Below are 21727 nucleotides of genomic sequence, written 5' to 3' on the forward strand. Positions count from 1 at the left end.
TCCCTGTTCTGGAGTAGAGACTGGAACATGGCTGTCCCCCCTCCCAGGTGAATGCCCTAACCACTGAGCTATGGAATCACTCTCAAATTGGAACAGCTTCAACAGGGGAGACAGAGAGAATCAACTAAGAATAACTAATAGCTTGGAGGTTAAGGCACTCACCTGGGATGTGGAAGACCTGGATTCAAATGCCTGCTCTAGAAGACCACCCCCTCTTCCTTCTGTTTTATGAATCTAGCTCTTTATTTCCTTTACTTTTATTTAAATAGTTAAAAATGCCCCAAACAAAATATTTTGGAGCATACAAAATGGCACTTTTCTGACTTTTTCAATATGCAAAAAAAAAAATAAAAAATTAAAAATTGGTTTTGGTTTGACCCATTTTTTATTTTTCAGAATGGCCAACAATCCAAAATATATATATATATATATTTGCACAGCTCTACTATTAAGTATGGCCAGTTGATACATTTGGAAAAAACACATCTTTACCAAAGACAAATACAGTTTTTAGAAGTCAGTCATGTCTTTCTAAATTGTTCAACCTGTCTGCAGTTGCCACAAAGCAAACTGAACTGGATTGTTTTCTTTAGTGGGCAGCCAAGTCCCTTCCCTCGTTGTAGACAAGTCTGGTCCTGCCTCTTCAGTTGCTGAACAGAAGATAAACTTCTGTCGGAATAGTAAACTTGGATATGAGAGAAAAAACCTCAAGGCCCTTCATTATGGCTGAGACTGTCAGCAAGGTTCATGAGCCTGCTTAAACTCCAGTGGCTAGTACTTCTCCCTATAAGTTAGTACAGATAGAACTGATCTACATCTTGAACCGTGGAGTAATAAGTGAACTAAAGGAATATCCCATTTTAAAAGTAAATCATAAACATAGTAAATTATAAATCTCCACTTTATAAAATTAAATAAAGCAACTTCAATCTAAAAAAACACCACTTATGTGTGAATACACATCAAACTGAAGTCATTTTTCCCCTTCCCTTTGACTTAATAAATTAGGGCCGAACCTTCTCACCTGCTCTAAATTCAAGTCCAGTTTTGCTTGAAGGAGTTCTGCAGAAATTGGGATAATTGAAGCTATCCACAAAAGCTACAGAGTATACCTGGAAGCCGTTCAGGGGTTGCTACCACAGCTCCTAATCCACTTCTATGGAAGGAGGGCAGAGTTGGCTAGAGGATCCACTTTGGCTTTGTTTACAGTAAAGCATTCAAGTGCTCATGGTCCAGCTAATTGTACTGCAGTGAATGAAGCACAAATAGAAGCTGGAATGGGCGACAGGGAATGGATCACTTGATGATTACCTGTTCTGTTCATTCCCTCTGGGGCACCTGGCATTGGCCACTGTTGGAAGACAGGATTACTGAGCTAGATGGACCTTTGGTCTGACCCAGTATGGCCGTTCTTATGTAAATAACTGAGTACGTCATTCCAGTCATCTTTGATTAGTTTAAGATTTGCCCTTGCACCTAGCTAGGGCTGCCCTAACTGATTACCATGTGGGCTGTCATTCTGGTCATGTTCCTTCCCAGCAATAATGGCACATATACGTAACCTCCAGCTCTGCAATTGAGCCAGTGAACCACTCATTGTTTGCCAGTTACAAATCTTGCTCTGATGAACCATGTAGTTCACCAGCTAGAACTGCAGCAGAACTGATTACTGCATTCTTCATGACCTCATAGCTACCAACTTCCCCCTGTCCCTAAGAGGAGGCACCAATAAGGGAGCTGATAGCTGAAGGGCTGGGAGGAGCCCATTTACCAGTGATGCTCTCCCTACTTCAGTTCCATCTGGTGAGTCAGAGGTGTCTTGCATCTATGTGCATCAGGGCAGGATCTACCATCTATGTGCCTCAGGGCAGGATTTACAGCTGGCAGACTTTCAGTGGTGCACTGGCTGAGGTAGTGCAAAACTATGCATTATGGTGTGTCACCTAGTGGTGAGGAAATAATGCGAGGAGCAAAGAACAGTCTCAGCTGGCAATCCACAGCTAGATGATCTGTGGAGCTGAAGCAGTGGGAGCCCTCTCTCAATTGGTGAGCTATGGAGGTTCACCTGAGGGACCATTTCTGCCAGCATGTTGCTTCTATCAAAGCACTCAATCATCTGAGCCTGAACTGAGTGGACCTCTAACAGTGTTTATCCCCTATAAACTATAGGGTAATCTGAACCAGTTGAAGGCCCACCAGCAATCAACCATAGAACTTTTGAGTGAGTGAGATGCAAGGTGCATTTCAATCTTTTGAGAAGCAACAATTTTTAACCCCTACAAAAGGTCTCCAGTATGAAGCCTTAATCAGACCCTGCAGCTACAACTGGTGGTAGACACTGAGTAAATGGAAAACAATATTTCAGGCCCTGCCATGCACAGTAGGAGCACACTTGTTCCACTGTCTTTTAGTCTTTACATGCCTGCAAAGTTGGTTTGTTTTACATTTTGTTAGGTGGTGGGAGGGGGTAGAGAAAGGATTTTGCACACTATACCTAGAATACCAAATTTCACCACTCTGTTGCACTTTTGCCCATGTTTAAAGTCGTCACTTCAAATACTGATCTATTTTATTCCAGACTATTACAAAAGTAATTCTAGATATAAACAGGTAAGAGCTAAGTAAGAGTAATCAGAAAAAAAACCTATTACTAATCTTTCTGTAACTTATTCTTCAAGATCATAGAACTGGAATGGACTTCGAGAGGTCATCTAGTCCAGTCCCATGAACTCATGGCAGGACTAAGTATAATTTAGACCATCCCCGACAGGTGTTTGTCTAACCTGCTCTTAAAAATCTCCAATGATGGAGATTCCACAACCTCCCTAGGCAATTTATTGCAGTGTTTAATCACCCTGACAGTTAGGAAGTTTTTCCTAATGTCCAACCTAAACTGTCTTTGCTGCAGTTTAAGACCATTGTTTCTTGTCCTATCCTTGGAGGTTAAGTAGAACAATTTTTCTCAGTGGTATCCTTCTGGCAAGCTCTAGTGCCCGCTCATGTGCTGGTATAAGGGACCCAACTGGCCCCACACCCTCCCAGTTCCTTCTTGCCAGCTAACTCCGACAGAAGGGCAGGAGGGTGGGTCATGGAATGAACATCAGCAACACATCTCCAAGAACAACAGTTATGGAAAGGTTAGTAACCATTTTTCCTGCTTTGAGTGCTTGCTCATGTCCATTTCATGTTAGGTGACTCACAAGCGGTACCCGAGGAGGTGGGCTCAGAGTTCATGGACATGCAGATTAACAGGGAAAAATAAACACTAAATGATCACATTGCTGAAGCAAGAGAAGCTGTTTCAACGATCGTCACAGGCGGTAAGAAGGAACTGAGAGGGCATGGGGCTGGCCAGGCTCCTAATATTAGCGCATGGCACCAGAGGGCGCTAAAGCCAGCCCAACGGATACCACTGAGAGAACAATCTCCAGCAACAGTGCACGCAGCTCACGCACACCTAACATGGAATGGAGATGAGCAAGCACTCAAAGAGAAATACAAGTTATGCATTTCTGTTATCAGCAAAAATAATATTGCTTTGGCATAAGTGGCATCAGTCAACTATCCATAAAGATTTTACAAGCAAGCTTATCAAGTTTCACTAAAATTAGCTTCAGGTCATTTTGCCCACAAAAGCCCTGTAACTGGCAACTCACTCAAATTATTTCCAACATGAACAGCCTTTGCTATAGAGCACAATCCCTTACATCATCTCAACCATCCATTTCTAGAATTCAATAACAGACAAGTAGTATATTAATAGTTTTTTTGTAACTTTGTCTTTCAATTAAAAAAAAGACTGAAGTGTAACATACATATGTGGAGCTATTTATATTTCAATAAATATAATGAGTTTGTGCTTAAAGTTCTTTATACATTTCTGTTATGATCTCTCTCATTGTACCTAAGATGTTAGACTTTCTAACGAATCTATAGTTTTTCCAAAAAATCAAACTTAAAAGAGTTGATTTACTGAGGAATGAAAAATTCAACTACAATTCTGCTTTTCTTGGATAGCTGAAAAATTAGAAGAGAAAAAATACACTCTTGCTTTATTTCAGCCTAGTAGGATGAGAATTAATCCTTTAAGAGCAGGATACTGGGCAATCTGTTTTCTGCCCCTTCCTCGGGAGCATTAGACTACAGTCCAATGATGAGTGACATCACAAGACCTAAACTCTACAAGACAGCAAAGCAACACTGCTCATTTGAAGATATGATAGTCTGAAGAGCTATCCTATACCTTGTGGATCCTTTAAGAAAAAGGGGAAACATACAGAATTCCAAAATCAATTATTCCGTTTTTACCATTTTGGATACAAGTTGGATGGGGAGGAGCTATGGGGGGGAGGGGAGATGAAAGATTCAAATTCATGTAAACCTTTTATATTTTTATTTTCCAGTAGTGAAAAATGGACCAGCACAGCATCAAAGAACATAGCACAAAGTTGCTTAAATGTAATGTATAGTGGAATAGTTATAAGTGCCATAGAAAGTCTCAAATTCACATGACTTAAAAACCAATGTATTTCCATAAATTCAGGAGAAATCATCACAGAAATAAATTTAAATAATTAAAAATTCATGACTATCAGGCAGTTTGTGACCAACTTAATTTCCCTCATTTCCCACACCGTCCTCATATTTCCTTGCCTACATCTGTGCCATGGATACCAGGGCATCAACCTCCTGACAGCCAGTTTGCTATTCAGTCACTGCTGTTGCTGTTTGGTGTACAAGAAAAAACCTAGTTGCAAGAGAAGCCTGGCAAAATAGCTGTGGCAAGCATGAGTTATGGACCCCCATGGTTACTCCAGTGTAAACAGCTCATCTAGGATCAGGAAAATCAAGGCAGTGTGAGTGCAGAATATACATATTAACACTTTATTTCAATTTATTTCCCTCTGAAGAACAACTGTAGGGATACCAGGGTTGAGAGATTTTTAATGATTTCTCTTATTGTATCTTGTGTATCTTATTGTGTCACTGTATCTGTCTTTTTAAGGAACTTGTGACAGATTTACAATTTAGGCAGTGTCCTATCTGCTCCATATTAGCCATGATCACTAAACCAAATTTCCATCATCTAACAATAAAAGTTTGAAAAATGTAATCAAATATAAAAACTATGGAAAACCCAATTAGCTCAGTTCCACCTAGAACTGTCATTTCTGCAATAAATCGAAGCTAAGGTTCTTCTTTTAAAATACAAGAAAAGTGAATTGCCTTCTAGTCAAGAAACAGCAGAGTACGTGGTCCCACCATCTGAGCTGAAGTCAGTCTAATACTGTATTTTGAAATTTTCCGTGATTTAATATGTCACCCCACAAAGCAGATGGTTCCACAAAAGAAATAAAGAAAAAAATTGGAAGTAGTCTTAATGCTCTTAAGCCTTACAGGCAATGTTCCATTTTGCCTGTCTGTACGGAGAAAACAGTGTGGTTCCCTCAAACATCCATCCTTTAACCGCAATATAGCGTTGTACCCCACCCAAATCCGTGATCTCCTCTCTCCAGCATAGGGTCAGACATACACTTGGCCTTCAGGAACATAGCTTAAAGGCAGCTATGCCAATTTTTCAGACATCCAGTTTCTATAGCTTTATCATAGGTTGCTTCTACCACTGCCTATCACCAAGAGCAGGAATGGAAAATATTATAAACACACACACACCCCAACGAACCCCCCCGCAATGGTTTCCTCTGAAATGCTACTAAAACATACTCTACTTCAAAAATTCATGAGAACGAGACTTATGGAGCAAAACACAGTTTTGTACATTTTAAGTGATACTTGTTTATGCACCATTTATGCAACCAGAAAAATATTTTCAGCCATTAGCATAAAAGAAGTATTGTGAGAGATATTATTCAAATAACTACTAAAGATTTGGCCCTGAATCACGATAGCCCTATGACAAAGAAAGGACTGAGGTGTGAAACACCCCAGGACTTTACTGCAAATATTTACTAGACTGAAAAGTAACAGTTGGTCATGACACTACTTGACAAAGATTACTTTCGTAAAGAGAACATTACTTTCTAATACTTCTCTTTACCCCAGCAATTAACTCTTGGAATTACCGTAACTGGGGAGATGCCCAAATCTTGTGCTCACTGAGTATATAACTTAGTAGTACTAAGAGAACAAGGAAGCTGGAAAAATGCTGTGACCCCTAGGATGGCATGGTGGAATAGCCTATAATATACCAGGAGCAAAGGAAAGGAAAAGAAGGGACAGAAGCTGAAAATATTTAAAGATTCTGGAAAACCAACAGCCCTGTGATTTAGGAAAAATGTAAAATTTCTACTCACAAAATCATCCTCTCCTTCAGTTAAACCATAGTTAGGAAGCACAGCTCCTTCCATTGTGTTGCTCTTGAATACTCCTCTAATTTTGCTGCCTAATCTGCTGATTGCAAATGATTCTCCTCTCTTCTGTGTGGCCCTAAGGATTATAGAAAAACAAAATTCACAGCATAGGGCAAATTGTAGTACTAGCCACTGCATATAATTTAGAGATAAGAGTGAGCAATTGTATGAAGTATGGAACTGATGTGTATGTTTACACTTTTTAGTATTACAGATTCACTGGCTGTATTGCATATTACAGAACAATTTAAAATGTATCAGTAAAATCCATCTGCTAGAGAGGAAGAAAATTATTTAAAAAAGAGTATTTCCAGGACATGGACTAAAATTTCAGCTATAAACTAACACCGATGTTCTTATTACAGCATTACTTTGGAATGAAACACACAATCTATTTTCATAACACTAACTTCCTAATACAATGTGTTTTAGTAAAAGATTGCAAGGAATGACAATGACCTTTTCAGTGAGTGATTGTAGCAACACAACAGTTTCTGGCATCAAAGCGTTCATCCATATTTGTCAAGTACTGCACATTTAAACACACTGTTTATTTTCTTTATAAACATCAAGATATTTATACAGACGCATGTGATGCAAGATGGACTGTGACTTACTTCAAAGCAGCAGGGAGAGTAGGCAGAAAGCCAGACAGGAGGGTCAGAACTTACAAAACATGAAGGAAAACAGAAACAGATGAAGACTCCGAGCTCAAGAAGGCAATTTGCCCTAGAGATGAAGGCTTAATGCAAATTTAAGTCTTGTTCAGAGCTAGAACTACTTATGATAAAGAGTATCCAAAAGCCGCAAGTTCAAGTAAAAAGGGCAGAGGCATTACGCATGAAGTCTGCAGTCTTCATTATAGCCACATGTTACAGCACATAAATGCATGCACGCCATATATACTGCCCTTACATCAGACCTGAAAAAGAAAACTTTTATTTCTTGTACTAGAAATGTACAAATTAATAGTCTGAAAAAACCCTATTGGGGCAGGAGGGGACATATTCCTAATGAATATAGTTATCTGAAGTTTTCATAAAGCTTGTTACAAATCTGCTAGGTGAACTGTAAAACTGAAAATTATGAAAAAAGTGGATAGCTTATTTGGCATTCAAAGGAGTAATGAACATTTTAAAAAAAACTAAAAACTATTCAATGTTTATTTTCTAATTATATGAAAATTTTTAGTAATAGTTACAAAGGTTCTTTAAAAATCCGTCAGGAAAGCAGAACAGTGGGCAGAGCAGGTGAAGTGCCTTTATTGCCTTAAGAGCTGCAGTGACATCACCAGTTGACTCTGAGGACTTTTTTGTTAAAAGGGGACTTAAATGTTTGTTTTCAATCTTACCTGCTTATAACTCTATTCAATTTTTTCTGTATATTGAATTTTAAAATTCAATTGTTATAATCAGTTCTTTGTTCTCCCAAGCCCATTTTGCTCTCCAAAGTCTAATTCACTGTCATCTCCTACCCAAAGACAGGCCCAAACACATACTTATTTTTATAGATGGTGCTCGTAGCGCCCCCTATTATTACATGTCTTACACTTCCTATTATAAGACCCTGTTTTCAGATGCTTATAATTTTGCCAAAGTTTAACCATTTGTACTGAGTTTTTTCAGATAGGCGTCTGCCTCAGGCTGAATTTTGTGGAAGAAATCAGCCAAAACCATTCTGCCATTTCCAAGAACGAGGCTAGAGGAAAATGCATTGTTTTGCCAATGTTAAAATAATTGAGAAACTCTAGCACCCCATGCTTTGGAACAGGAACTTGATGTTTGCCATGAGGTGTGTGTCAGGAATGTGACTTTTGCTGTCCCTGAGAAAATCTGGCCCAATTGTAAGTCTTCACCAATCATGGATTGTACTACTCAGCAGAGACTTACTAGAGTTTCATAGCTAGAATCTCTGAAGATTCCATCAGCGCTGAGCATGACCTAGCCCAGGGCTGCTACAGGCCCAAGGCGAGCTGGGCGTCATGACTAAGAGCACAGAGCCTGTCTCTCCTGTGCTCTCAGTGACTCCCTGTTGGGTGCAGGTAAAGTGGAGGAAGAAGCTGCCTGATATTCTAATGCCGTGGAAGGCACAATTTTCTTTTCTCTCCCCCTCCCCCCCCCCCTTTTTTTTTTTTAAAGTGATAGGCTCTGGAAGCATGTGACAAGGAGCAAGGAAAAAACTTTGAATAAAGTCTACAAAATAATCAGCACCCTATCAGCAATAAAACTTTGAGACATAAAACTAATATACTAAGTTAATATGAGAGAACAAAATAGGTAAAGGCCAGGAAGATTATATTTTGTATATTTTAATATTTGTGTGTATGAGAAATAGTCATTAAACCAAGACCAAAACCACTGTTTGCTAAAAACTTAGAGAATGAACATGCAGTTAGTTTGCTGTTTCAAATGAATTTAGCCCAAAAAGAGTTTGCATGTGTTTAAAAATGAAACAGTTAATGTCTGTTAAAAAGGCAGTACGATGCAGTCATGATAGATGCAATTTAACATTAACAGGCAACAATTATGGCATATTATCTTGACTTACCGAAAGTCATCCAAACTCAGGCTACCTCTGCAACAACAGGTACAAGAAATTACCCCACAAGGAGAGAGAGTCCCAAAGACAGAGAGAGATTTATTTCAAGCAACACTAAACAGCCTAGAACTTTCATTGCAATTAGCATGACTGCTGTTGTATTTATAAAGGTCTCTACCAATCGCCAGACAAATATTCTCAAAATAGCATGTAAATATCCAAAATTTACCAGAGATCAACACACATGCATTTGGCTGGGATAGTTGCATTTAATTTTTAGACCTCGATCCTGAAAACACTTAAGCGTGTTGTAGACATTAAGCATTTAAGTAATTCCAGCTTAAAGGGACTACCCTCATTCCTAAAGTTAACCATGTTCATAAATGCTTGAAAATTCAGAACCTTAGGCTGTAATTCAGGTTTGATTCATACAGGAATTTACCCTGCTTGATAGAGTCTTTAAAGAAAAAATGTTTTCTGGGAAATATTTATAGACATTTTATAAATGAATAAAACAGTTTGTAAAGAACTTTAAAGATGCAAAGGGCTTTTTATGTTGATTCACAGATTTTAAGGACTGAAGAGACCATTTAATTATCTAGTCTGACCTTTTGCATAATATGGGCTGTAACATTTTCCCAGTAATTCCTGCATCAAGCACAATAACTTGTGGATGAACTAAAACAAATTCATGCTAAAACCAGTAATAAACAATGTTCTTAAAGAGAAGTTATTGGTTCTGATACGCGGGAGCCCCCACATACTGGATAGAGTATAGGAAGGCAGAAAAAAAGACTGAGATCAAACTTCCTACACTTCTAACTGTTTTAAAAACCACCAACTCATTCTACAATGTCTCAGACTGTTCTTTAGTCATGTTCACTGTTCCTTCTAAGCTGTGAGCGTGTGCGCACGCACACAGATCCTAAACCCTGCACACACGGCAAAACACCGTGCACACAAAAATTTGCACAGAAGAAATTTTTTGCGCATACGGCCTGTCAAAAATTAGAGGTAACATTGGTCATGTTACTTGTGAAACCTGAATTATGTTCAGCCGAATGGAACCTAACACTGAAGTATAAACAGTACACAGCACAACTTGACAATGATATTGGCCACCATTTTTGGCCTCCACTTGGCAAATCGGTACTGTATTTTGTTGTGTTTCTGATACATCAAAAGCCAGCATGTCTATTTTTTATATACTTTTCTGTATACCTCTGCCACACAGGATAAAGCAGGTACATCCAGAGGTTTGGAAATCTGGGTATACTGCATGGTTTTTGTTTTTTTAAAGCTCGGCCATATTGGAAGCAAAAGTAATTCACTTACAAAAATTCAGAATTGAAAAGATTTTAAATTTTTTCTTTCCAAACTCCAAGATCAAGGGTATCTTAAAGAAATCAGATTCAGAGCTTAAATGTGTCTGTTATAACCATTAAATATTAGCGGGAGAAACTGTTACAGTTCTCACAAGATCCTATTGAGCTCATTTGTAAAATGAAACATCTCACATGGCTGTTTTCTACAGTTACTGGAAAAAGTGATTCAACGTGGAAATCAAACACTAGAGTCAACTCTTTCTATTTTGCTTCCTCCAATGTGTTCTGTATAACTTACTATTGCCATATTATCTTAATGTTATTGGACACGTCCTTAGTTTGAAGGGGTTTTTCACTCTGACATTTCAAAAAAAGGATTGTAATTCTGAATCTCATACCATTTTTTAAAATAAAAAAGCAATAAAAACACTAAGTGAAGTACTGCTTCACATATTACTTGCTGTTCCTGTAAGTAATCTACAAATTTAAAACTAAGTTCAGAAATCTAAATAAGTTAATATTGAACAGTACTGTATATTTGGCAGAAGATTCAATCATATAAACAAACATTTTTAAAACTTTCAACTGCAAAAACGTATTACAAGGTTTAACACACCTACCTGCTAAACTTTGAATTGCGTGTTGGGGATTCAGCTCCTCTTAAGAGCTGCCTGAAATACTAAAATAGAACAGTTAATATGCAAGTAAGTGTTGGCTTCAAGTTTTCTATTTTTTTCACTCTACCATCTCTTTACTAGTAGTTTACAGTTGTAAATATTAATAATTAATTATGTTTCTTGCTTCTAACTTCACATCTGTTGAGGATTTAATACAAGTATATTAGATACACTATACAAGTCTCTGCAGTTGAGATATTGTATTTCACATAAGACTACTTTAAATTGTCAGTTCTAAGGAACTTACAACATAATTTATGCTTTCCCAAGGGCAGCCTTACAGGCATGGAGGGGCAGGCTAAAACTAGGTCTTCACTAGAAATATTGCAGCACCACAGCTGCACCGCTGCAGCAGTGATGCTATATATAGTGCTTCAGTGTAGACAATAACTATAGCGATGGGAGGGGTTCTTCCATCACTGTAATTAAGCCACCTCCCCGAGAGGCAGTAGCTAGATCAATGGAAGACCTACATTGGAGGTTGTCAGCTTAACTACATGGCTTGAGGGATTTTTCACACCCCTGAGCAACGTAGCTAGGTCAACCTAACTTTTTAGTGTAAAACTGATACGAGTCCTGAAGTGCTGTTATAGTCTGAAAAACAATTAAGAAGAACATTCATGGTGTTCCACATGTATTATATGTCCATTACTTCTAGATAGACATTGAAACTATAAAAGTAGAAAAAAGCCTTTTTCTAAAAGAAAAGTAAGTGCTGCAAACTCAACCTTATAACTGAAAAGGAAGTTTTATTCTTTCAGGCTCTTGCATCATCAAAAATTCTGGAACTGGAACTAATTAACAGTTCTGTTGATGTGAAAGCCACTAAGAACCTAGCTCCCTTTAGGAGGCCACTTCTACTCCACAAACTTATGTCGATGCAAGTTATATCATCATAAAGCTGTCACTGTTAGTACATCACTTGTGCGACTGCACACTTGGCTCCTTGCATTGGCGCTACGTGTACTCAAAACGAGTGCTTGCATTGATGCATGGTGAGGTGCGCCATGGGCAGGTATCCCAGCGTGAAACCCACCACATTGCAGTGCTCTGTCTTTTGGAAGTTTTGGCAGTGCATGGTGGGGCCAAAACGAGTTGCACAGGGGTGACGAGTAGCGTGAGGTCAATTTCGCAGTGTGCAACTGTCTCCTCCCATAATGTCAACGGTAAACCATAATTTTTGCACCTTTTTTCCAAAATCCCACAAAACCCGCACAGCCCTCCTCGCTGACCACTGTCTGACAGAAGCATGAAGCCTACACAGCTCTGCACTGCCATGGGTGTTGGAAACACAGAGCACACGATCATGAACTATTTGCAGAGCGGCAAGAACCACCGAATCAGTGGGGAACAGGGATTTCTCGGAGGCCAGATTGCTGTGGGAGATAGTGAGAACCAATTCAAGGCTGGTGGCATTCACAAAGTAGCTGCAGATGGTGGAGCACAACTTCTTGGCCCAAGAAACGATCACTGACTGATAGGATTGCATCGTAATGCAGGCTTGGGAGGACAAGCAGTGGTTGCAGAACTTTTGGGTGCACAAGGCAATATTCCTGAATCCATGTGCCGACCTTACCTGGCCCTGCTCTTTTGTGGGCTGTTAGGAATTGTGTGGTGATTGCTGTATGTTTAGGAATATAACATTGTCAATATGTCTATTAATTTTGTTTGCATCTTATCCTATGAGTTGTGTCACACTGTCAGTAAGAGGTAATTGATTGCTTAGCAGGTCTGAAAGTACTCGGTAGCAGAAGTTGCAAACTAATAGAACTATTTTGTAACTGAATTCACTGTAAAAAAAGAAATCGTGAAATTTTAAAACAAATATATTTCAAAAATTTACTAATCCTTAAGAGAACAGAACTTAAGAAGCAGACAGAACATTTATGTCCATTTCAGCTATTCCTATGCCAACCTTGGTTTTCAGAGGTCAGTGTACACGAAGCCGTGATTGTCCTTAATGTCTCCCAAGGTGGAGTGGTAAGGGTAGCGTAGTGACCTCTGATGCCACATGGAGTGTTGAGGGGAGGGTACAGGGAGATCCTGATATGGAGTTCTCAGTGGGTTGCAGAGGAAGGCAAGCCTGGGTACACCAGAGACTGCAGCATCTGTATTTGCTGCCTTAAAAGCCCCATTATGTCCTGGAGCATCTCCCTCTTCTTTTCCTGTACCTTTCTCCTCTCTACTTTCTCCTTCTCCAAGCTGTCCCCAGTGTTCATCCTCCAAGCCTTGTACTCATAGTCCAATGCAGGATATCATTGAACATGTCTGTTACATACCAGTGTGCAGTCCATTCCAGTAAGGGGGTGTGTCACCTTGGCTTTGCAACCTTGGGTGCCTTACAATGCTTTGCTATAGTAGCTCCCACCTGGCCCGCTCACAAAAAGCCCTCCAGCAAGCAAGTCAGACCCTGATTGTCTATGTGTAACTGCAACCCGCCAGCCACACTTGGGTTACACTTCTGCAGGGTGACCCCAACACACTCCCAGTCCCAGACTTTCTCCCAAAAATGTATGTTCTGGACTGTCCAGAGATATTAGATCCGTTGTCCCTTTAAGGGAACAAAACACAATAATTTATCACCTTAAATGAAGTTGCCAAACAATTTAACTTAAACACACTGTATCAGTTTCAAAGAAAGAAAAAAACAAGTTTATTTAACTACAAAGAGAGATTTTACGTGAGCACAACGATGCATAAAAGTTAGAAATGGTTACAAGAAAAATAAAGATAAAATGCTTCCTAGTGCCTACCTTAAACTATACTTGATTCAAAGCAGAGTCCTTACCACATCCTTCTAGCAGCATTACTGACCAAACTTTTCAGGTCAGGACCCATCCCTCAAAGTCCAGCAGCTGTTTCTCTGGTCTTCTCAGGTAGAAAGAGGGAGATGGCCAGGGAGAGAGATGTCACTTGGGGTCTTTGACCCTCTTTTTATAGTTTCAGTCCCTCTTTTGAAAGGCATTTCCAGCTGACCATAAGGAGACAGCATGTCTGGTGTGGAAGGAGGCTTCCTGCTGGGTTCTTTCACCTGTTTATGTTCAGATGCAGGTTTCCTTTTGTTTCCTCCCTTTCCCCGCTTTCTGTTTGATGACTGCATTTACCGCTTAAATGCAAATCAAGGCAAACACATTTTCTTTTGCTCAGGACAGCCCTGTTTGACAACTTCTCCCTGGGGGCTAACAACATCATACAGGGGAATTTTATAACTTCACATACAATGTTACTACATATATTTTACCATGATAAGACTGACCTGTGAGTTATTAGCTTTTAAATGGTATCTTACAAGGCATATTTTGCACAAAGATTATTACAGTAGTGTGTAGGTTGTGAATACACCTGTGCATTCCATCATACCATCCCAAGTCCCTTCTCCTCCTTATTTTGGTCAGATGTTCTGCAGGTATGGAGGTGGAGTCCCTCAAGGCTGCAATAGCAGCACCTGCAGAAGTAAAACAGAGATACCATTGTCAGTATATTTACTACAGGAAGCAAACCTGCAGAAATCACTTCCCTTGCTCTCCTAAAGTTTTAAAGCACTACATGCTCATTCTCACTTTTGTTTGCAATTGCTTGTGCATGGCACCAGTCACAGCATCAGCCACTGTGAGCATGGCCAGCTGGGGATGAGGGAAATGAGGAGGGAATTGCTTGGTTGCATGAACCTAGTAGCACAGGGCGTTGGCACTGAATGCTGGCAACCTTTTCCACAGGCATTGGTGATTTTAGCTGATATCTCACTCCTGAGGGTAACAAAGGGAGAAAGAGCACAGCTGCTGCTAGTGTCCCGAAGCTGCCTGGGCCCGTATGCAGCTAGCCTGTGTACTGCAATGGTGTAATGCAAAGTTATTGCTAACTGGCATGGGAAAGTGTCCTATTGCAGAAGAAGAAATAAGGCAGTCAATCCCTAGAAACCTTAAGCAGAGGACTGCAGAGTACCTCCATGAAAGTTTCACTGAGACCTCTCAAGAGGATTCAAGGAACATCCCTACATATATAAACAAACTGTCCCACTTGGTCCCCCCGCCTAACTCTAGCGAGAAATGAAAAGCAGATAGCAACTCCACCTCTCTTGGTTGTTCCGTTACCTCTTCTAGCACAAGTAAATTAATCAAAAGTCAAAAGCCATGTCCTCCTATTCTATGGGGGGGGGTCAGAGGGAGGAGGAGCAGAGAGGGAAAATGGGGGGGGGCATCTCTGTAATGAAAAAAATGAAAAAAAACCACACACTTACCTGAGGTTCCTTCCCTTGCATCAGGCTTGCCCATGCTCAAATGGCAGGACTGCAGTGGATCCCCCAGTCACCTGTCCCACCTCCTCCTCCTCGCTGTTCATGGCCGAGGCCTGGGACTTGGGTCCCCCGAAGGTATTGAGAGTTTTGTGCTAGGTGGTAGTGGGGTCTCCGCCATATATGGCATGCAGTTCTTTGTAAAAGCAGCAGGTCTGTGGCTTGGCACCAGATTGATTGTTGGCCTCCCTGGCCTTTTGGTATGTCTGCCACAGCTCCTTGGTTTTCAGATAGCACTGCTGCTGGTCCTTGTCACACGCTTCTCCTGCATCCCTCAAGCAATCTGCTCAGAGATGTCCATGCTTCTACGGCTGGTTCAGAGCTGTGCCAGCACAGCCTTTTGTCCCTACAGGCCCAAGAGAGCCAATATCTTCTGTCCACTCCAGGTAGGAGCACGTCTGGAGCGTGCAGCTGACATGGTCAACTGGGCAGTTACACTCAATATGGAGAGTTGCTAGGTGTGATTGCCAAGCCGGACAGTCAGGAAAAGGAGTTCCAAAAATTCATGAGGTTTTAAACAAGGAGGGGGGAGCTTCTGGTCCTGGTGACCTGTGGGTAGTGGAGTTCATAATGGTGACCACAGCAGTCAATGTGAGGCACTGTGGAACAGCTGCTGGAGGGCTGTTAGGATTGATCTAGGTAATGCAGCATCTACACACGTGCTGCATCAATCTCTGTACATTGACCTTTGCTCAATTCTGCTCCGGGAGGCAGTGTTATTATGTTGGCCTACTGGGCAATTTACATCAGGGTGAGACATATTAAATATAGAAACACAAAACTAGGTCAACACAAGGCAGCTTACATCGACATAACTTTGTAGCATAGACCAGGCCTCAGCTATATTGGCTCTACCCTGATAATAAAAGCACCTATTTTTACCAGTTAAATAGGTAAAATTTTGAATACATACAAAGAGCAAAACTATTGTTTAAGCTGTCACATTTACATTGCCATTTTAAAAAAAGAAACAACTGTGCTTAAAGGCAAGACTTCAAGTCTTTCATGCTTACCTCATCACTGTGACAGAACATAGGGGTAAAGACATTCTCTAAGAGGGAAAGAACATGTTCATATGCTTCAAAAAGGCATCGCATAGTTTGAAGTTTCACAACATCTACATATTCACCTTCAGCAACTGCAGAAAAAAAAATCCTGCTGTGAATATTAATTGGATGTGCCATTGTTGTTCATAAAGTTTTTCTGATTTTTACAGGTCGCAGTCTCAAATTAGTCTGTATAAATCCACGCAGGATGCAGCCAAAATATTGGAACACTAAAGTACTTTGTGAAGCAGGATTTAAATACATTATCATTCATAGAGAACATTAGGCAGGGAAAATCCAGAGATAGGAGTATATGCATTCTTACACACCTTTGGTTTGCTAATTAGATTGTATGGTTATGATAAATTTAAAGTTATTTATTATTTGAATCGACTAGGACTTTTTTTAGTCTGAAAGAATGCTTTATAGATTCCAGTATAAATTCTTGATCATTCCTTTCAATCTCAAACTTACTTCTTTGAATCTCTTCCACGATAAAAGGATCAAATCTAATTTTGTCAATACTTTCATCCAAACAATAGGTTTTGTAGATTTTCTGCACCTCTTCATGAAGAGACATTTTTTCAGTATCTGATAATTCTGGTTGCAAAATTCTGTCATTAAATTCCTCTGGAAGGTGAAGAAAAGAAAATGCATGTGTTGATCAAACTTAGCTAATATAAATGGTGGCACCTTAAAGTGGCACACAGATCAGCCATCAGGGTACGTCTACACTGCATTCAGGACATGTGATTGCAGCATACCTGAGCTAGCTTTGATCTAGCTAGATCAAGAGCAGCTGGAGTAACAACAGCAGTGAATCCAGGGTAGCACAGGTGGCAGCACAGGATAGCTCTGTCTGTGCAGGAACCTGGGTACATACTTGAATGGCTGCTAGCTGCCTTGGTTACATCTACACCCGCTGCAATCACACCTCCAGACTCCAGTGTATACCCTCAGATACCTTTCCAGCAGATGTGGATATACATAAAACCTTAAATGTTTTAAAATTTATGACCAAGCTGATAACACCAAAATCTCTAATGCAGTTTAAGTTGTATTAATACTTATGGTTTAAATCTAAAGTTATATAAATTGATCCATAAAAATAAGAGCTGCAATAAAACTAATTATTCCCTTCCACAGTAAAATTCACAATGTTCCTTTGGAAGACTATGGGTTATGAACATTTTCATTATTTCCCTTCTGGTTGTGCCTCCTTGCTGAAAATCTTGCTTACAGACCACAGCCATTGCCCATTCTCTACCATTTGATTCTCAAATGAGTGCTTAGAAAGCTGTCTGTGTAACAAAATTGGAATAAGTAATGGCAAAAGGGACACAGCTGCTGAACAAGTTTCAACCTCCTTTACATTCTGCAAAAAAAAGGGAGGCACACCCAGAAGTCAGAACTTCCATAAGCTAGAACAGAGATTCTCACAGAATTTTCATAGTCTGCAGTACATCTTTTTAGAGAGATTGTAGCAATGGTAACTACAATAGTTTTCTTTTAAAGGAAAATCAAGATATCCCAGGCTTTACATTGTATAATTGACAAGTGCATTTTTTTAAACTTGCGATGAAAATTTTTTAAATAAATAGTCTTCTCAACTAAATAGAAATTCAATTAAATGCAAAAAACCCACAATGAAGCAAGATTAATGTTGTTAAGTTCAGCATTAAAATGCCAGGAAATATCTAAGTAAAAACTGAACACAGAACCTCAACTCAGTCCTTTGCTTCAAGATGCTGTCTTTGATTGCAGAATCCACTAACGGACCAACACCTAAACTCACTGTTTAAGTTCAATGAGTACACCTAAGCATACTAGGGTAATCTTACCTACGGTCAGACAAAACTGCAACACATGTACTGCCCCTTCCTGTTTCAGAAAGTTCATGAAGCGAAACAAAAGGTCTTGCTGTTCTCTAATCTCCCTCAATTCCAGCTTCAGGACCTAAACATGAAGTGGAAAATGCAGTTAGTTTGTATATTTCTCAAGCTTTCATTAAAATAAACCTTTTCTAATAGAATCAATGAAAAGAGCACTTGTAATATGTACAGCTCATACAGTACTTATTCAAAATCTGTATATAGTGAGAGTTTTCTTCACTTACAGATGGTTTTTTATTGCGAGGGTCCGCAAATTTCTGCAGGAATGGAATCAAAGAAGCAGCTGGCTCAGTTGCTTTTTCAGGCTGTAGAAAGAGTGTTGACCTACTGATTAAGATTGACACTGACATGGGTGAATCAATTATAAATGTTCTCATTTTGTCAGTACTCACTGGGCTATCATCAATGAATTTGAGAAGCAAATGGTTGACAGTATCCTAATGGAAAAAACAAACAAATGACAACAAACCAATCTGTCTGAAAATCATTTCATTGCTATCCAAGTTTCTAGCAACATTCTGACAATTTTTATATCTTAAAATTGCAAACATAAGCAGAATAATTAAAAAATGGTTCTAACAACTTCTAAATTGACACCTGAATAATCTCTACATCCAGATTCTTAAGTCAATGAACTTCCCAAATGAGACATGCACAGACACAAGTTCTCCATCCTGCAAAGATGAGAGCTGTTTGGCATTTTAATGCCAGTGCAGGTCAGGTGAGTTACAGCTGACTACAGGCAGTTCCACAAGCTCAACTAATCTTTGCCTGCAGCCAAGCTGTATTCAGACAGTTGTGAAATTTTCTTCCAATTGAAAACCAAAGATCAGACAAGTGACTTTCTATCCAATCTTTATAAATGCAGTACCACGTATCTACATAAATAAGAAGTAAACAAATTTGCATCTATGGGGGGTGGCTTTTAGAAAGGCCTTGTCCACACACAAACATTGTAACTATACCGGTATAGTTAAAGTGGTACAACCCTAGTGTGGATTAATTTATATAGTTATAAAGGTACTTACAATGGCATATCTTGTTGCATACACAGCTTTAGTAAGTATAACTATTCTGGTAATAAATCATACCTCTAACAAATACAAAAATCAGTTTGTAGACCTAGCCTAAGTATTTTTTTTTTTTATTAATGTAGCCAAATAATCCCTAAAACCAAATTAACACTGCTTCACCAAAAAAATAAGAGGATTGGGTATGGGGTTATTTTTCTTTCTGTAAACAATTAAGCAGTCACCAATGATAAAACCAATGTGAAGTACTTGTTTCACCACAAAGCACCTCATCATCGGACAAAAAGGAACACAATGATAGAGTAAATAAAAATTATTTCTACTGCTCCGAAATCTCACCGGGTCAGCTAAGAAGTCCATGGAGGGAAGGAAAACAGAACCAGACAGGATCTCTCTTATAAGCAATGCCAGGGATCTGAAAGGGAAAAAAAAAAATTATTACATTTTCATAGTAACTCACGTTATTACATTCATAATTTGTAATGGGATGAGATATGTAAAGTTAATATTTTTGTACTAAAATGTCTTTCCTTGTTTAATAAAAACATGTTATTTTAAAAGATATTCCAGTACTCCACACATTCAGTCTCAGAATCACAAGATATCTAAACTGATTCAACACATGGAAACTAAGGGGCAAATACATCTCTTTTCACTCAGCTCATTGCTTAATTCTCAGCACTCCCTTTTAAAATGGTCATGCTTGTGTTTGGAAGCAGGTCCTTATCTCAACACGCAGGTTGACTTGTTTTCAATACTTAGACTGTGCTGACTACCCCAACCTCCTTCTTTAGTATTGAAACATAGGTTTTCTATTGTGCCAATGAAAGAAGTCTAGATAAGGATCATGTAGATTCTTAACTTCTTCAGCTGGGATCTGCTATATATTCTTCCTATAAATCCTTTCATGGTACACTGACAACCTAAAACAAATGTTGTTCTGAAGATGAGGCGCTTGTGAAGCAGGTGGTCCACTGTTCTACATCGATGATGCACCCATGCACCACTTACAGCGTAAAGGCCTGTCTATGTAGTATGAGTCTGGAGAAGGGGGGGGGGGGGGGGGGGGCAGTTTTCAGGAGGGACCTAGTTTGATGCCACACATGGAGCTCAGAAAATGCAAGCTAGTGGCCAGCCTGCTACCAGTTGAACATTTACCAAAACTCACTATACTGATAAGCAATTTTATACTGGTAACTGCACCACATTAAGGGGTTCCACTGATTTAACTAAATTGATTTTTCAACATATTCAGTTAAATTGGTGCAAAACTGCATGTAGATGTCTCAGACTTCAGTGCTGCCACCTATCTATGCGAGCACAGCTACTGATGCCTATCAAGCTGCCCACCCACCCACCCCCAGTCACCAGCTTGCAACAACACCTCCCACCCCTACAGTTCAGTTTTCAAAAATCAACATTGTGTAGGAACTGGACATAAATTCACGATGCATGCATATCTCACTAACGCTAATGGGAGACTCCTACAGAACAGCAAAAATCATATATTTTAGCTTTAAGACAGACATTGGTAATTTCCAACTGTAAAAATGGGTAGGTTGTTGAGAAGCAGCTACTTTTCTTTGTTGTTTCCTGCATTATGAGTACCATTAGTATCCTGAGACAGCATTATCCAGTCCAAATACCTTATGAGCCCAATAAGCTTCATCTACTTCAGTGCACCCAACATCTAGAACAAGCACACTAACCTATCACTGCTGTGGATCCCAGGAAGCAACAAATTATTCTTTCATTTTATTTTTTTGTATTTGGAGTTTCACTTAAGATCACTACTGTAGAAGCAAGGAAACTGACCAAGTGCTGTTACTGCATCTCAATTCCTTCCCTTCTCCCTAGTTAACAGATACTTTGTATACTTCTGTACAAAAGAGACTATCAACAAAAACATTAAGTAAGAATTCACTCTTTAAATTACACTTAATATGCTTGGTACTTACACAGAAAACAAATTCAAAGTTCAGGCTGACACTGTCCTTCACCCACTTTACCACCATTAAGAACTACAGCGCTACATGGCATGCAACTGTTGTAAATATTACAACTTCTAATATATTTGATACCTGCAGTCTGTTGCCTTTGGGGGAAGAATATAAGGGAAAAGAAGTTCAGTAAGTTTTCTTAAATAGTGAAGTTCATCTCTTCGACTCCTCAAAGCCACATGGAGTTCTGGTCCATATTCTTCTAAAGCAGCTTGCTGTAAAAATTCTGAATTTTTCACTGCAAGAAAACAAAGGTTTAGCATGTTCTACTCTTTTCCTTCCTACCGTTGTGAAATGGGTGAGGAGATTTCTTTCCACTTCGATATGTGACAGCAGTTTAACCTTTTTTCAATCTACGGACTCCTAAAAAATTTCAAATGGAGGTGCGGACTCCTTTGGAAATCTTAAACAGTCTGCAGACCCCAACACACTGAAAACCACTGATAAAAATATTACCTTGATGATGTCATGTAACATATGCACAGTTGTCAAAGACACACAAAGCAACAACTGTATAAGAAAAAGACACCTGTACATGGTCTTTTCACAGTAGAGC

The 21727-nt window shown here is 39.4% G+C and overlaps 1 protein-coding gene across 7 annotated transcripts in view; it reads right to left on the reverse strand.

Moving 5' to 3' along the window:
* Nucleotides 1-21727, reverse strand: part of SNX14 (sorting nexin 14) — a 79636-nt gene that overhangs the window by 30260 nt on the left and 27649 nt on the right. For 3 of the 7 annotated variants that reach the window (XM_043542623.1, XM_043542624.1, XM_043542626.1), the window contains exons 8-15: nucleotides 21253-21409; nucleotides 19511-19586; nucleotides 18365-18577; nucleotides 18090-18204; nucleotides 16723-16878; nucleotides 16216-16340; nucleotides 10855-10913; nucleotides 6315-6447 (exon numbers count right to left, since the gene is read on the reverse strand). In XM_043542623.1, the coding sequence (XP_043398558.1) occupies nucleotides 6315-6447; nucleotides 10855-10913; nucleotides 16216-16340; nucleotides 16723-16878; nucleotides 18090-18204; nucleotides 18365-18577; nucleotides 19511-19586; nucleotides 21253-21409 (1034 nt within the window). Of the gene's footprint in view, nucleotides 1-6314; nucleotides 6448-8918; nucleotides 8946-10854; nucleotides 10914-16215; nucleotides 16341-16722; nucleotides 16879-18089; nucleotides 18205-18364; nucleotides 18578-19510; nucleotides 19587-21252; nucleotides 21410-21727 lie in introns of all 7 variants that reach the window. The other 4 variants (XM_037894422.2, XM_037894421.2, XM_037894423.2 and 1 more) reach the window with 2 other exon arrangements.

The sequence above is a fragment of the Chelonia mydas genome, chromosome 3 (assembly GCF_015237465.2).
Source record: "Chelonia mydas isolate rCheMyd1 chromosome 3, rCheMyd1.pri.v2, whole genome shotgun sequence".
NCBI lineage: Eukaryota > Metazoa > Chordata > Testudines > Cheloniidae > Chelonia > Chelonia mydas.